Consider the following 17,745-nt stretch of genomic DNA (forward strand, 5'->3'; position numbering starts at 1 on the left):
ATACACCAGGTGGGGTCTCACCAGGGCCCTGTACAACTACAGAAGGACCTCTTTGCTCCTATACTCAGCTCCCCTTGTTATGAAGGCCAACATGCTATTAGCTTTCTTCACTGCCTGCTGTACTTGCATGCTTACTTTAATACCACGGGTTCTTCTTAAGCGACCTCATATACGACACCTTGTCAAATGCCATCTAAAAATCCAAGTAAACAACATCCACTAACTCTCAACTCCTTATATTCTATCTGGGTAGCCTCCAACCTGATGGCACAAACATCAATTTCTTGAACTTCTGGTAATGGCCCCCCTTCCCCTCACCATTCCCCATTTCCCTCTCTTACCTTATCTCCTTCCTTGCCCATCACCTCTCTCTGGTGCTCCTTTCATCCATGGTCTTCTATCCTTTCCTATCAGATTCCCCCTTCTCCAACCCTGCATCTCTTTCAGTAATCAACATCCCAGCTCTTTACTTTAGTCCTCCTCCTGTCCCAGTTTCACCTATCACCTTGTACTTCTTCCTCCCCTCCCCACACATTCTTATTCAGACTTCTCAACGTTTTTTTTCTTGGCCTGAAACATTGACCGTTTACTCTTTCCCATTGATGCTGCCTGGCGTGGTGAGTTCCTCCAGCATTTTGTGTCTGTTGCTTGGATTTCAAGCATCTGCAGATTTTCCCTTGTTTGTGATTCCACAGACTCTCCTTTGTCTATCCTGTTATTTTCTCAAAGAATTGAACAAATTTGTCAGGCAAACCATGGTGATTTGTCCTACTTTATCATGTGCCTCCAAGTACCGCAAAGCCTCATCCTTAATAATGGACTCCAACATCTTCCCAACCAGTGAAGGCAGGCTAACTGGTCAATAATTTCCCTTTCTTCTGTCTCCCTCCTTTCTTAAAAAGTAAAGCGACATTTGTAATTTTCCATTCCTCCGGAACCAATCCTAATCTGGTGATTTCTTGAAAGATCACTATCAGTGCCTTCACAATCTCATCAGCTACCTTTATCAGAAACATGCGGTGTACACCATCTAGTATAGGTGACTTATCTACCTTCAGACCTTTCAGTTTCCCAAGCTTTTCAGTTCCTTAGTAATAACAATTACACTCACTTCTGCCTGGACACTCTCGAACTTCTAGCACACTGCTTTTGTCTTCTACAGTGAAGACTGTCACAAAATACTTACTAACCTTGTGCTTCATTTCTTTGTCCCCCATTACTACCTCTCCAGCATAATTTTTCAGCAGTCCAATACCCAATTCGCCTTTCTTTTACTCATTATATATCTGAAAACATTGTTGGTATCATCTTTGATATTATTGACTAGATTACCTTCATATTTCATCTTTTCTCTCCTTATGTTTTTGTTTATTTTTTACCTTAACTTTGCACTAATTTTTGCTATATTATACATCCTCTCTTTTGTTTTTGTGCTACCTTTGACTTCCCCTTGTCAGCCGTGGTTGCATCATCCTCTCTTTAGAGTACTTCTTCATCTTTGAGAGGTCTTTGATCACTGCCTCCTAAAAGCTCCTTAAGCTCCCAAATCAAATCTGGTTCATTACACAACACCCAATCCGGAACTGCCCTTACCCCTCATGGACTCAACCACAAGCAGCTCTAAAAAGTCATCTCATAAGCATTCTACAAATTCTCTCTTGGGACCAAGCACCAACACATTTTCCTAATCCACCTATGTATTGAAATCCCCCATGACTACCATAACATTAAACATATTACATGCTTTTTCTAATTCAGATTGAATTTTTTATTCTACACCCTGGCTACTGTTGGGGGTTATATATCTCCCATCAAGGTCTTTATAACTTTGCAGTTACTTAACTCTACCCAGAAGGATTCTACACCTTCTGATCCTATGTCACCTCCCTGTAAGGATTTGATTTCATTTTTTACCTACAGAGTTAGCCCATCCCCTCTGCATACCTGTGTATCCTTGGATGTTAACTCCTAACTATGATCTTTTTTCAGCTAATACTCAGTGATGCCAACAATGTCATACCTATTATATCTGCCAAAGTTGTCAGCTTAAATGACACTTTGGGCACCTCACTGGTGTTTATCTGCCCTTTTACTTGGAAACTGATATAGTCACCCAAAACAGGATGCCACGGGCAAAAGATTTAAAAGTTTGAGAGCTTGTGCCACTAGACTCAAGGGCAGCTTCTAACTCACTGTTATCAGACTCATTAACTCGCCTCTCATTTGCTTAAAGAGGAAGGCTGGAACTCCCAATCGACCTCATTGTGGCCCTTGAGTTTATTTGACTACCTGTACTTCATTTTCTCTGTAACTTTAACATTACATTTTGCTTCCTTCTAATTACCTCAATGTATTTATGTATGGAATAATTTATTTGGGTTGTATGCAAACAAATCTTTTCACTGTATAATGAACCAAATCAAAGTAAATTGCCACAGTGGTTTTAGTTAAGGAGTTCAAGATTTAGATTCAGTGAAAATGAAGGAAGTGCAATACATATCAAAAGCAGAAGTGTCTGTAGCTTGTAAAGGAACTTGAAGCAGATGGAATTACGCTGTGACCTTGCTTTCTTGCTGGTGAAGTTTATGGGTTTGCAAAGTACTGCTGGAGCTGGCTAATATGAAAAGCAGGCGTCAAGTCAATCATCACAAGGCACACAGCCTCTGATCTTCTCCCATGGCCATAACATTCACGTAGGTTGTCCAATTAAGCTTCTAGAGCACAACTATGGCTTCTAGACCATCAGTTTTAACAAGACTGACTTCACTTACAAAAATGGCCCTACACTTCCATTTTGAGGGTGGGAGGGAGGGATTTACTGAATATGAGGTTACTTGAACTTCCCTTGTATGAAAGAAAATGATGTTAAGATTGATTTTGATTTACATGTTGTTGTCTAGCTAGATATTGCTCAAGACTTGGGTCATAAGGGTGATGAGATAAGAGGCAGGCGTTGCCTTGATTGTGTGATCTAACAATAGCCAGACATAGATCATCCCAGCAACGAGATATTGTTAACGTTTTTCCGAGATTGTCTAGCAAGTAACAAATAGACTTGCACCTCTAATTTTGTGCATCACACAGGAAAAACTTGCTGATACCTAACAAGTGCTTTTGAAGTCACTGAACATAGATGTTGGCTTTTGCCCAAAATTTACTGTATAAATTTAAGATGTAGCTTGACATAGTCGGAGTCATAAGACAACGGCTCCCCATGATCACGTAATAAAAGGGTTAACCATGTACTGAGGTTTGTGTCTTTATTTCTGTTCCCTAACAGAGTAAAGTCTTCCATAGTGATTGGTGACAAAATCTTTTTTACAGTAAATCAGAATAATTTCTTCAACATATTACCATCGAGCTTTGGATTGCTGTTGAACTTGAGAGGTCAAATAAGGTCTGCTTCCTGTTCCAAGGGCTAAGAGAAATTTATTATTTCACTAACAGATGCAAACATCATAGAACATCCATCTTTAAAAAAAAATACATAGATGTCCTTCAAAATCAAACGTGGTGCTGGGTTGCAGCAAAAGCCAGAAGTAGAAGGCTTATAAGATCTGACTGTGGATACTGCCTGGAAAGCATCCAGGCGGATCCAGGTGGACACAGGTGGGTGAAATTAGACCAGTCAAAAGAGGAACTGAACAGCCGCATTCTAACCATTTGATCCAGGTGTAAACCAGACCAACACAATTTTCAATGAAACCGTAACTATTCTGGTGATGCATTTTTTTTTTGAAATGCATTAAGTGGGCAAGGCAATCCATACAGCAATAACTTACAACATCAAAACTGGGTGCAATCCAAGAATGGCATAGATGGTTTATTCAAATTTTTTTTTTAAAACGAGTTGTTCAATTTCAGCATTTTTCCTAAACAGCATTCTTTACCTGCCATATTAACAGATTTTAATGAGTGACACCATTCAGTGTCTAGATTTTGTAATTCTATGCCGTGTATTAGCTGCTTGGATGTACTGTAACCAAGGATTAAGCAGTGAAGTATTTGCTTTTAATCAATGATCTTTGATCAGTGCATTTACCAATAAAATGTTTCCTTGTGAATAATCTCCACAAGCAAAGCATTTAACCACACTGGGTTTCAAATTAGTGCAATCTAAGTAATTTAATGCAAGGATCATTGCTTAGATTACTGATGTAAATCACCTCTTTTATTAGTGGGAGATTGGTACATTACATACAGATGAATGCTGGCTAGTAAATGAGGTGGACCTGTTGTTCTTTAATGTAAAGTTAACTCTAGGTAATTTTGATGGATCAATCTTACCATCGTGCTAATACCCATCAGAATACACAGACACATTTTCAATTCAATGCATCATATCTCAAGCATAATCATCTTCTTTAAATATGGGCTACATTTGTGAGGGAAAAATAGGTCAAAAAATTTGATAAAGTTGAAGGAAAATTTTAATTAATCAGAATTTCTTTGAAATTGGTTTCATAGTAGACATGTGTTGCATCTTCCAAAGCTTTGTTTGAACATCAACATAAAAATGTGCATTATGACCAACCCACCATTGAAAATATAGCTGAAAAATAGATTATTCATTGCTTTATCCTAATTAACAATTTCCTGTCTCATCTACTCCTGTTTATATGAATTTAAATAGTTCTACAAAAATGAATTTAAGCACAAGAACAAAGCAAAACTGACAAATAAATCAAAGCAAACAACTCAGAATAATTCAGCTAAAGCAATTTAATAAAGCATGAAATTAGTTGCTTGTAATGTTTTAATGTTGCTTGTCTCCCTCCAATGTGTGAAATAAAGTTCAGATAAAAACACAAGGGATGAACTGGAGAGAGATGTTAAGGTTTGTGGGCATACATAACTGAAATGGTTTTGCTGTAAATTGGTCATAATGCTCTGTCATTCAGTAAGATGAAAGCTGATCCAACCCTGGCTGTACCACCACTTCCCCACTGTCTGCCACTACCTTTGTATCCTGTAGTATCTGTTAGCCTTCATCTGAATATATTCAGTGACTCCACCTCCACAGTTCTCCGGGGTGGACAATTCCAAAGAGCCTCAAGCATCAAAGAAGAAATTCATCCTCATCAGTATCCAACCTAGAAAATCCCTTGTTCTGAAACCAGCCCCTCTATTTCTACAACACTGCACTTAAAGGAATATCCTTTCAACAGTCATCCTATCAATCCTCCAGAAGCTTAGATGTTGCAATTAGATCCTCTCATGTTAGAGTCAAAGGGCCATGCTGCAGGGAAACTTATTCTTTGGCCCATTAAGTCCATAGCAACCATCAAACACCTTTCTACACTAATCCTGTTTAATTCTCTTTGTGCTTCCACCAGATTCTACAATTCATTTACTCAATACAAATTATGAGAAGCACCAGGGAGGATAAACAGAGTTTGGTTCCCTTGGTATGGGTGTGTAAAACGAGTGGGCATAGGTGTAAGTCCAGAGGGAGGACATTTAAAGGGGAGCCAAGGGGTAATTTTTCACACAGGGAATAGTTGGTATCTGGAATGAGCTGTTAGAGATGGTGGTGGAGGCAGAAATGGCAAGAACATTTAACAGACATCTTCATATGCACACCTTTCCCACTCACTTAACCTGCTGATGCCCCTTTTCTGGCTTTGGTGTCCTCCTCACACCCGTTAACCCATCTACCTTTGTACCATTAACAAAAAGGATACCGCATACTTCGTCCTGAGATGCAAATCAGTAACAGTGATTATTAATAGTTGAGGACCCAGCACTGATCCCTGGGGTACCCTGTCAATCCAAAAATTACCAATTTATATGGACTGTGTTTTCTGTTGGTTAACCAGTCCCCACCTCCACACTCACCTGGTGAAGTAACTTTGCTAATACAATTTGTCCATTCAAAATGTTGATTAAAATACCAAACTACTACAGAACCCCATTATTTCTTGGTTTACAATCTGATCTACTGCATTGCCACACTACGGGGGCCAATGCACTGGTCCTATGGAAACCTCTTACACTGTTTCTTATCTGCACCCAAAGTGATTCCATATTTTGGGCTACTGAGCCAATAATATCACTCACTGTTGTGATCTCATCCTTCATTGGACCTATTTGCCTTCTGTTGCTGGCTATCCTTTCAAAACTTCAAAAAGTCTGCTAATATTCACTTTCATTCTGTACAGTTTAAGATCTGGGCAGGGATCCTGACATGGAGCCCAAGGAGTTGCTTGGCACTTATAACATTTGTCAACCTACCAATAATTTTGAGGTAAACAGAGTACATCATTGTTTTCACAGCTGCACGGCAAAGTACTTCACATGCAAACTTTGCCAGTAACCATTTTTAAGTTAATGAAACAGTTCCATGCACGAATTGAAACATAATTGTCCTGCTATACTTCAGAATCAGACATTCCCATTTACAAAATTTTCCAATGAGTTTTAATTTCAGAGCTCAACAAATTATGAACTTTCTCAAAACTCGAGTTAACATTTTTTTTCAGTGATTCCATACATGAAGCACTACTCCCCCCACCCCCCACAGCTCTTGCAGTAGATTGTAGACTCAACAATCAAGGAAGATATTGCAATATAGAATCTGCCCTACAGCAGTGACCTCTCCGATACTGGAACTGAAGATCAATAAACTGGACCAAATTCTTTGAGAAAATGATGGTTCTGGATGGGAAATGCAATGGATCTGGTGCACAGAAGCTTTCTAGAAATTATTGACAATACACCACATCAGTAACCACTGGAAATAAAAGTAAGAAGTAGGTCACTTATTGGGTTCTGAGGAAGGGGAGGCAAGAAATTTCTCAGTGGCTTGAAATGGACAGCATAATTTTGTTGGGTTCTTGGGGAAATCACAGTTCATTCAATTGCATAAAAGGTTTAATGAATTAATGTATAAACTTGAAAACAGTTTTAAAATAACAAGTGATTAATAAGGGATGAAGTTCTCCCACTATCGCAAAATTTGCAATTAAATCAATCTGCTATATTTTGATCCTATTGCAAAATATATTCGAGACTTAGTTAGGATTAACAGCAGCTTCAGGATTCCCACAGCACACAGAAACAAAAACAGAAAACTAGAAACTGACAATTACTTTAACACTGGGCTCTAGGTTGCACTTCATCATCTGACTCTTTATGGAGTTCCACATGAGCAAGGAAGTTTGGTTGATATGCTACTTTAGTGGCCTACACTCACAACAGAAATCTGTACCATGTTCAGTGAGAGACAGGGGATATTCTCCCATTGATTTCAAAGGCAGGAAATGTACAAACTATAATAAATGAATGTATTAATAACAATTTCAGAAATATGTTAGTCTTAAATTAAAATGTCTTAAGGGTTGAAAGAAATAATACTGCCCAAATTATTTCCTTAAACTATTGATCACTGCAGATGCTTGAGAGTTAGTACATGATGCCCCAATGAGGTGCAACATAATTTTTCTTTTCCCAAACATGAACTAATCATGGACATTTCACTCAGTGGTCATAACTTCCTACCAAATATCTCTTAAACTAGGGTCTACATGTTATCACTGCTCTCTGCTGATTCCAAATATTTCCTAGAACTTTCTTTAAAAAATTTGTAGTGGAACTCCCATTGATATTTCTAGATTATGGGCCAAGTCACAATGTTACTGCTGCTTTTCTGAATCAAACTATAACAGTATTTGGGAAATCCACTTCAGAAAGCAACATCTTAAGATATTGAGTCAAATGAACATCTAACATAATATTTTACACATTAACTTAACAGGCATTGGCTTAGAATTCTAAAAAAGGTTTGCTGAGCTGGTATGTGTCACGAAAGAAGTCCACTAACATTCAGCCAAGGGCAAGAATCCTATTTCATATTCTAGGTACATGGTCAGGAAGGGCTGCCACTCCAAATCAAGCCAATCCACCCAGCTTAAGAAGAACTGAGTTTGACTGACAAGTCTGGTACCATGGAGATGATTAATTTCCATTTGAAACCACTTTGCTAAGAAAATAAGCTTCACCGCCACCCCACAACCCCAGGATTTGTGTATTAATCCTTTTCAAGGTTCCAGAGACAGATTTGCACCAAGTACCCACTGACCTAAATTGTAATGACTTTTATGAAGAGAACTTCTTTAGAGAAACTCAGCTCATGCCATCGTGTAGGTACACACTTTAAAGGTCCAATCAAACTCGATTCATGCTTGTGTTACAGAAGAAACTGTTTTCTACATAAGTGTTTTAGGAGACGAAACACAAATGGTGTGTGGGGTATTAAAAATACAAGGTCAAAAATGAATTATTACAGAATTTCATTCCCTCTAATGTATGAAGAATAGATTTAAAGCTGAGAGGGAAACTTGCATAGAGCCTCTGCAGAGAGTAGCTTTGTTGAGAAAAATGTTTTGTTTTATAATCACAATCACTACTCCAACTACAATGGTATCCACATTTAACATGATCAAAGAGATCTGAGCAGTAATCATAGAAACAGGGGTGTGCTGCCAATATTCAGATATACTCTAATTGTTTTTTTCATTATTGTGAAATTAAGTTCTCAAAAATTATAGCTCTACATATTTTCATGAAAATGTTATATTTTCTATCATTCCATTTTTAGGCAATGAATAATACATAAATACAAATCCACTTGGAACCATTTAAATTCTATATAACAAGTCAAAGATTCAGGTGAAAAAAGATTAAAAATTGAGATTGTTGATGGAAAAATAAGTTAAATGTACATTCTTCTTTATCGAATATCACAAGATTTTGCTTTCACATTACAAGTTACACCCAACTCCAGAATGGCTTTGATGACATACCTACAGTAATTTCATTTTCTTCGAACAACTAATGCTGCTATGAACTAATTTCCACATTTCTAGAAGCTCTGTTGGCAGAAGTTTGTGCACCACCAACATGCTTTTGTAAAAGCAAGGCTCTTTATTCATCTTACTGTTTTTGTTCTTCACAAGTCCAAAGGTCTTAAAGCCACAGTGATGTATAGGAGTTATTCCCAACAGTTCTAGGCACATCCCCAAGAAAACATCATCAATTGGGTACAGCTCTAAACTTTCTGACACTTTACGTAATCTCCTTGCCAGTGAACCAGCCATCAAAAATCCACCACCTCCTACATACGGTGGATAGTAAGTTTTATTGTATAATCCTTCAGGTATGTAATATTTATTTTCCTTCTTTCTAATTGGCTTGGCCTTGTACAATACATCACCTACAAAAAGATTCTGAAAGTTGGGTGCATGAAGAAACTCAAGAACATTCTTTGTGCTCACAAACACATCATCATCTCCTTTAAATATATACTCAACATTCTCACAGTAAGTAGAAAACCATTTGAGAAAATTAACCTCTTTTAAGGTGAGATTGAAGAAAGTGTCCATAAAGTCCCATTGTAGAATATCCTTATAAATTATGTTTTCATATTCCAAGAGCTTTTGATGATGCAACCTTTCATTTTCAATGGATGAAGTGCCCAAAAGAAACAATGTTTTAATTTGCTTCCCATCCAGCTCCATTTCTTTGCCCCATGTTTTCCTGATCACTTCTCTTCGATCATACTGTGTTATGATGGATTTAACAATGATCAAAAGATAGATGTTGCTGCTGCATTTCTCAGGATGATTGAGAATCATTGGAAAATACCTGCAGTGTCTGTATCGTAAGAACTGTTCAAAGTTTGGTTCCAAGCCATTCAACCACTCAGTGCGAGTGATGTTGCTGGGAGTACAGTTGATGGCTGTTATATCCCATTGTTTGGTTTCCCTCCTTGTTACTGATTTTGTCTCTGTGGCAGTTGTCTCTGTTTTACTTGGACTCAAGAAGTCGTCCATCAGCGTGAAGAAGTTCAAAAAATTGACAACCTGTCTGCCCCGTGGGGAGCTGGACTTCTGGAAGACGCTCTGTGACTCCTGGTTTGTGTTGCTGTTTTTCTGCAGCACAGCCAATGCCACAAGCACAAAGGAGATGATAAAGCAAACCTTTAGTTGTTTCTTCCCCCTAAAGTACATCTTCATTAACAATGATGAAACAGAAACATGAATTCAGTGATTACATAGATAATTCAGTTAAATAACTACTTTCAATCAACAATCTCAGAACAGTTAGTCATTCTGTATAAATATAAAGGGATTCCTTTCTTTACCCACACACCACTTAATATTCTAATTTTTTGAAAGAGGCAAGTACATGTATGGCAATAATCAACATTTCACGCCGAAGGTCAAGCTAGTTACTTATACATTTACTGACAAATATCAGCAAATCCATGTCTTTTTATCCCAAGTACAAAACAAATGAATTTTTAAAAATAACAAATTATTCACATTGGATTTGAACTCTCAGTTGAATCTACAAACCTTGTTTTGGTAGCATAACTACATTGGTCACGTCCTCACCTGCTCTTACACCAGTTTGGCTACTGTTTCTATCAAGGGCAAGAATAATTGTCTTATTTCGTATTCCAGTATTCCAGTCAGGGGTAAAACTGCCAGTGCTGGTTGGATAGCTTCACAGCAGGATTGTTGATGCTGATACATGTCTCCCATTTGCAACATCATTGCAGTCAGCAGCCCATCCCTTAGTGCCCAATTCCACTTGCTCGCTGAGGATGTGTGCACAGCTTTACATCAACAGGACCTTGAGCAGTTTAAGGAAGCACGTGGTGCAGGGTAAGTAAAAAATAAATAATTTATTAAATTGTAACATTGATGGACTTACTCTTGGGAAATAGGCCAAGACACTGTGGCAAGTATCCTGGGGACGACAGTTTAAAGTGGTTACGTGATCATTATTGCTATTGAAAAGCATATGGACCATTAAAAATAAAAGAATCAGTTTGATAAAGGCCTTTTCCAATGGAAAAATAGGCCCATCGGTGTCATAGAGTTATAAACACTGAAACACACCCCTGGGCCCAACTCATCCATGTCAAACAGAAATGCCATCCTGAGCTAGCACTATTTGCATGTTTGGCTTACATCCTTCTCAACCTTTCCTATCAATGAACCCACCTAAATTTCCTCTGGTAGCTTATTCCATATATTCAACACCCTTTGCTAGAGAGACTTGTCCCTTAGGTCCTCTTTACATTTCTGCCCCCTCACCTTAAACCCATGCCCTCTAGATTTAGACTTTACTACTGGGCAGATAACCATGCCCATCTGCCCTATCTCTGCCCCTGTGATTCTATAAACCACTACAAGAGCACCCCTCAGCCTGTTCCACCCCAGAAAAATCAGTGCCAGCCTCTCCACTCCCTCCTTATAACTCAAACCCTATAGCCCCAGCAACACTTTTCTGAATATTTCTCTACCTCTCTAGCTTAATTGCCCTTCCTGTGGTAAGGGAACCAGAACAGCATAAAATATCCCAGGCGTGACTGCACTCCCTCCTCATTCAGCTGAAACATCTGGCCAGGGTAAAGTGAAATCCAAGCTCGGCAAGGAAAGCGGGGATAAAAATGGGAGGTCTTTATCTCGACTAGTCTTTCAGAGTGCTGTCTTTATTTCCCCTACCCTTCTTATGTATCTAGACTATTAAATTTTATTCAGCAATACAGATTGGAACAGGCCATTCTGGCCCAACTAATTAACCCTAACCTAATAATGGGGCAATTTACAATGACCTGTTAATCTACTAACCAGTATGTCTTTGGACTGTGGGAGGAAACCAGAGCACCCAGAGGAAACCCATGCAGTCACCGGGAGAACATATAAACTCCTTACAGAGCACACCGGAACTGAACGTGACATATATAGCTAATCTTTAAATATCTTTATTAGAGTTGGGAGCTGAGCTATTCAGTATATTTATGAATGACTAAAGGGCTGTACTCCCACTGTTGGCATTGAGACAGCAGTGATGAATAGTTTTGGTGGAAGCGTTACATTACAAATGGACATTAACAGTCCGAGCAAACAGTGACTGGAGTAAATCAGACACTACAGCTCAGATCACTCCCTTGGTTACTGAATGCCCAAAGATATTTACTCTGTAAACAACCAGGATTAAGTTCCACAGGGTATGGTTAAAACATTTCCATCTGAGAGTGAAATAGAGTAGAATGGAAAGGCAAAAGACACAGGGTTTTTATGTGAGAGTCAGGCTGATAACAAACAAATCTAGAAGGATCAAAAAAATTTAGATCAAAGTGAGCGCAAAAGAAAAAGGAAATCTAAAAATATTCTCCATGTGCAGTTCTGCCCCAGGTTATAGCAAGGTTCTGGCCCTATCCTGTCTTCTTAACCCAGGCAGTTTGCAAGTCAGAACAGCAGCTGTGAACACAGCTCCCACATGCAGAAGGTGCCTGTGGCCCCACAGCATCCCACAAATTCAACCCAGCTGTGTCCCAAATGCTTGCTTGTACGGCTGTACGTAGTTGGGCAGACATGTACATATGAGTAGTTGGACAGTTATCAGTTCTCACATCTCATGTATACAGCATCATTTGACAACATTCACCCCCATCAAGTCTACACTGGGAAACTATCACATCAGTCCTGTTCCCTCTCTCCTTATTTCTTTATCTCCTTATTTCTTCCTCTTTTTCCTGCCAAAAGAGGAAAAAAATGAATCTTTGTCCAAAAATAAATCAATCTTTGTCCAGGATTCAGACAGTGACCAGATGTCACAGAGATGAGTGCCCAGGCCCCACGTATCAACCAATGGAGATAAATGTAACACAAGAGATTCTGCAGATGATAGAAATTCAAAGCAACACATACAAAATGCTGGAAACACTCAGCAGGTCAGGCAGCATCTATGGAAAGGAATAAAGAGTCAATGTTTAGGGCTGAGACCCGTCATCAGGATTTGTAATAGTTAACAATAAATCTAACAGTTAAGTTTGCAATTGACACAAAGCTAAGAGGGTGTGTTGAGCTTGAGGAGGATGCAATGAGGTTACTAATTTAGAGAAGTTTAGTGAATAACAGAATGGAGATGTAACTTAATGTAAATAATTATGACAGAGTAGATACAGGAAGGATACTCTGAATCCAGAACCCAGGGTCACAGCCTTGGGTTCAGCATAAAATATTCAGAAAAGAGACAGCAGAAATTTCTTCATTCAGACAAGTGGAATTCTCTGGTATAGTAGTTAGTGAAGGACACACTTTTAAATATACTCAGTAAGGTAGAAGCATTTCTTAATGCCCTAGAGATAAAATACATATTGTTAGGATACCAAAATGCTTGATCAGTCATGTTGAACAATTGCTGGGACCCAAAAGGCAGATTGGCCCATTACTGTTCTCCACGTCTTACATTTCTATCAATTCCCCTTTGATTCCTTTTTGTCACTTACTTGGAGTAATATCTACCACAGACAATTAACCTCCCAGCACATCCTGGAAACCAGTGAGAGCATGCAAACTTTACACAGATGGTCCCCAAAGTTAAGATCAAATCTGGATGACTGAGTTATCTGCTGCATGAATCTGCCACCAATCAGAAACCAGAAGAAAATCTGATTAAGAAAGTGGCTTCCTTACCAAGTACTCTACAACAACTGTTACCAAGGAAAGATACTACTTCCTCAGCAAAGGAAGAATTATCACGCTGGATATTTGAACATAGAACATTAAAGCACAGTATAAACCCTTCAACCACAATATTGTGCTGACCTTTTAACCTACTCTAATATCAATCTAATCCTTCCCTCTTAAATGTTCTCTATTTTTCTATTAACTGTGTGCCCAAGATTTTCATAAATGCCCCAATGCATCTGCCTCTACCACCATCCCTGATTGAGTGTTTATTGCAGCCCCACTCTGTGTAAAGAACTTACCTCTGCCATCCCCATCTATACTTTTCTCCAATTACTCTAAAGTTATGTCCCCACATATTAGTCATTTCTACCCTGGGAAAAAGTTTCTGGCTATCTATCTCTTGTACAGCTCTTTCAAGTCACCTTTCATCCTCATTCATTCCAAAGAGAAAAGCTCTAGCTCACTCAGCCTACCTTCACAAGACCAGACAGCATCTGTGGGAAGAGGTAGTGATGACGTTTCAGGCCGAAAACGTCGTCATTAACTCCTCCCATCGATGCTGTCTGGCCTGCTGAGTTCTGCCAGCATATTGTGTTTTTTAAAATTTATTTCCAGCATCTGCAGATTCACTCATTCTATCTTCATAAGACATGCCTTTTAGTCTCAGCAGCATCCTGCTGAATCTGCTCTGCACCCTCTCAAGCCAGCATTCATTTGTCAAAAGGAAAATAATGTCCAACTAACTGGGCAATATCTTGATGAAGATATGTAAGGGAAATGTAATTGATATGGTATGAATGACTATCCAAAGATTATTTCCTAAAATGCCAAATTATAGGCTTGCCATCATGATTGAAGACAAAGAAAAATTAATCAACCGGAACTTTAATTTGTGAAGGCACTAAGTGGGTAAAGTTACCGTGGTACATGGGGAAGATAGTTGAAAACACAAGAAAACCAACTATAACTTTTTTGAATGGTGGAATAGTCTTGAGTGGCCAATGCTTACTCCTGTTTCAATTTGCTAATTTGAAACATTTGTGGTAAACACTTGCTTGTAAATGAACAATGAAGCTCCCCCAGGAGCACTGACCTTCTTTGTTGATGACTTGGACTTGGTTACATGGGGTGTAATTTCCAAATGTTTTGATGATAAGACCAGGAAGTGTATTTAACATGGAAAAGGATGGCAGTAGGTTGCAACAAGATAGAAACAGGTGCCTGGAATAGGCAGCAAATTAAAACTAATGTTTTGTATTGAAGTACAAAATGTTCTGTTTGTTAATTGGACACATGAGAAGAAACAATGCAAACTAGACAATGTAATTCTAAAAAGGATGCAAGAACAGACCTTGGTTTTGTGTGCATAGCTAATTGAAACTGGTGAAGGTTGAAATAGCTTGTGGGATTCTATTCTTTCCAAACAGAGGCATTGAATACAAGAGTTATAGTGGTATGATGAGCTCGATGGGCTGAATGGCCAACTTCTGCTCCTTTGTCTTATGGTCTTAATAAAATCCTGGTTCAATCACAAGTGGAATGCAGGTGCAGCAGACATTTATCAAGGATGTTTCAGGGTCTTCAGGCAGTTTAGTAGATAGGATGGAGAAATTTGTAGTTGTTTTCCTTGGAACAGAGGGGGTTGCAAGGTGATGAGATAGAACTGCTGGAAGGCCCCAGTCAGGGTAAATACAGAGTAACTCCTATCAGTGACAGAAAGCCCAAGAAGAAAGGGAGCTCCAGAAAGAAAGAGACTGGAAATAGAACCAAAAGTTTCACGCAGTGAGTATTCAGAGCCTGGAATGGAGCGGAGATAGATTCAATTCAGTCATTCATATTGGATCTGCAGGAATATCCAAAAGGCTGGAATTTGCATGTCCATGGAGAGAGGGAAAGAGAGTGTTTTGACCCAAACATGAAGAAATGTCACTGTAACATTAACAGGACAGCTCAAATAACAACTGACAGGAATTTTAAGGTGATGTGCTAGAAATCCCACAGAGACAAGGCAATGGCCGTTGCTGCACCTGAAATCATCAGTGTTAGATATTCCAACAATAGTTATTCTCTTTAAGCAAACTGTAAAAAGTAAATTTAAACAGACCTTGCAGCAGTTCCTTGCTGCTCAGATTTACAATGCAGTCAATGAGTATCAAGCTGCATGGAACCTGCTTGTTTTCCCATCTGGTGTGGAAGTCCATCTTCCAGGATAAAACAAAGCCAATTAACAACTCACCCATGTTGCAAACATGAGAAGATCTGCAGATGCTGGAAATTCAAACAATAACACACACAAAATGCTGGTGGAACGCAGCAGGCCAGGCAGCATCTATGGGGAGAAGTGCTGTCGATGTTTCGGGCCGAGACCCTTCGTCAGGACTAACTGAAAGGAAAGATAGTAAGAGATTTGAAAGTAGTGGGGGGAGGGGGAAATGCAAAATGATAGAAGAAGGCCGGAGGGGGTGGGATGAAGCTAAGAGATGGAAAGGTGATTGGTGAAAGTGATACCAAGCTGGAGAAGGGAAAGGATCATGGGACAGGAGGCCTCGAGGGAAAGAAAGTGTGGGGGGGGGGGAAGCACCATAGGGAGATGGAGAACAGGCAAACAACTAAATATATCAGGGATGTGGTAAGAAGGGGAGGAGGGGCATCAACGGAAGTTAGAGAAGTCAATGTTCATGCCATCAGGTTGGAGGCTACCCAGCCAGTATATAAGGTGTTGTTCCTCCAACCTGAGTTTGGAACCCTATATACCTCCATCCCCCACCGAGATGGTCTCGAAGCTCTTTGCTTCTTTTTGGATTCCAGACCTAACCAATTCCCCTCTACCACCACTCTCCTCCATCTAGCAGAATTAGTTCTTACTCTCAATAATTTCTCCTTTGGCTCCTCCCACTTCCTCCAAACCAAGGGTGTAGCCATGGGCACCTGTATTGGTCCCAGTTATGCCTGCATTTTTGTTGGCTTTGTGGAACAGTCCATGTTCCAAGTCTATACGGGTATCCATGCCCCTCTTTTCCTTCGCTACATCGACGACTGCATTGGCGCTGCCTCCTGCAGGCATGCTGAGCTCATCGACTTTCACCCTGCCCTCAAATTTACCTGGTCCATTTCCGTCACCTCCCTCCCCTTTCTTGATCTTTCTCTCTCCATCTCTGGAGACGGCTTATCTACTGAAATCTACTATAAGTCTACAGACTCTCACAGCTACCTGGACTATTCCTCTTCCCACCCTGTCTCTTGCAAAAATTCTATCCCCTTCTCACAATTCCTCTGTCTCCGCCGCATCTGCTCTCAGGATGAGGCTTTTCATTCCAGGACAAAGGAGATGTCTTCCTTTTTTAAACAAAGAGGCTTTCCTTCTTCCACCATCAACTCTGCTCTCAAACGCATCTCTCCCATTTCCCGCACATGTGCCCTCACCCCATCCGCCTGCCACCCCACTCGGGATAGGGTTCCCCTTGTCCTCACCTACCACCCCACCAACCTCCAGGTCCAACGTATAATTCTCCGTAACTTCCGCCATCTCCAACGGGATCCCACTACCAAGCACATTTTCCCCTCCCCCCCTTTCTGCTTTCCGCAGGGATTGCTCCCTACGCGACTCCCTTGTCCACTCGTTCCCCCCCCCCCCCCCATCCCTTCCCACCAATCTCCCTCCTGGCACTTATCCTTGTAAGCGGAACAAGTGCTACACCTGCCCTTACACTTCCTCCCTCACCACCATTCAGGGCCCCAGACAGTCCTTCCAGGTGAGGCGACACTTCACCTGTGAGTCGGCTGGTGTGGTATACTGCGGCCGGTGCTCCCGGTGTGGCCTTTTATATATTGGTGAGACCCGACGCAAACTGGGAGACTGTTTCGCTGAACACCTACGCTCGGTCCGCCAGAGAAAGCAGGATCACCCAATGGCCACACATTTTAATTCCACGTTCCATTCTCATTCTGATATGTCTATCCATGGCCTCCTCTACTGTCAAAGTGATTCCAAACTCAGGTTGGAGGAACAACACCTTATATACTGGCTGGGTAGCCTCCAACCTGATGGCATGAACATTGACTTCTCTAACTTCCGTTAATGCCCCTCCTCCCCTTCTTACCCCATCCCTGACATACTTAGTTGTTTGTCTGTTCTCCATCTCCCTCTGGTGCTTCCCCCCCCCCCCTTCTTTCTCCCAACGCCTTCCGTCCCATGATCCTTTCCCTTCTCCAGCTCTGTATCACTTTCACCAAACACCTTTCCAGCTCTTCGCTT

General features: G+C 40.2%; 1 protein-coding gene across 2 annotated transcripts in view; it reads right to left on the reverse strand.

Moving 5' to 3' along the window:
- Nucleotides 1-4,489: 4,489 nt before the first annotated feature.
- LOC132378414 (UDP-GlcNAc:betaGal beta-1,3-N-acetylglucosaminyltransferase 7-like) overlaps nt 4,490-17,745 on the reverse strand; it is a 40,201-nt gene continuing 26,945 nt past the window's right edge. For both annotated transcript variants that reach the window (XM_059945316.1, XM_059945323.1), the window contains exon 2: nt 4,490-10,010. In XM_059945316.1, coding sequence (XP_059801299.1) covers nt 8,805-10,010 — 1,206 coding nt within the window. In that variant the 3' untranslated portion in view covers nt 4,490-8,804. The remainder of the gene's footprint in view (nt 10,011-17,745) is intronic.

The sequence above is a fragment of the Hypanus sabinus genome, chromosome 2, assembly GCF_030144855.1.
Source record: "Hypanus sabinus isolate sHypSab1 chromosome 2, sHypSab1.hap1, whole genome shotgun sequence".
NCBI classification, from domain to species: Eukaryota; Metazoa; Chordata; class Chondrichthyes; order Myliobatiformes; family Dasyatidae; genus Hypanus; species Hypanus sabinus.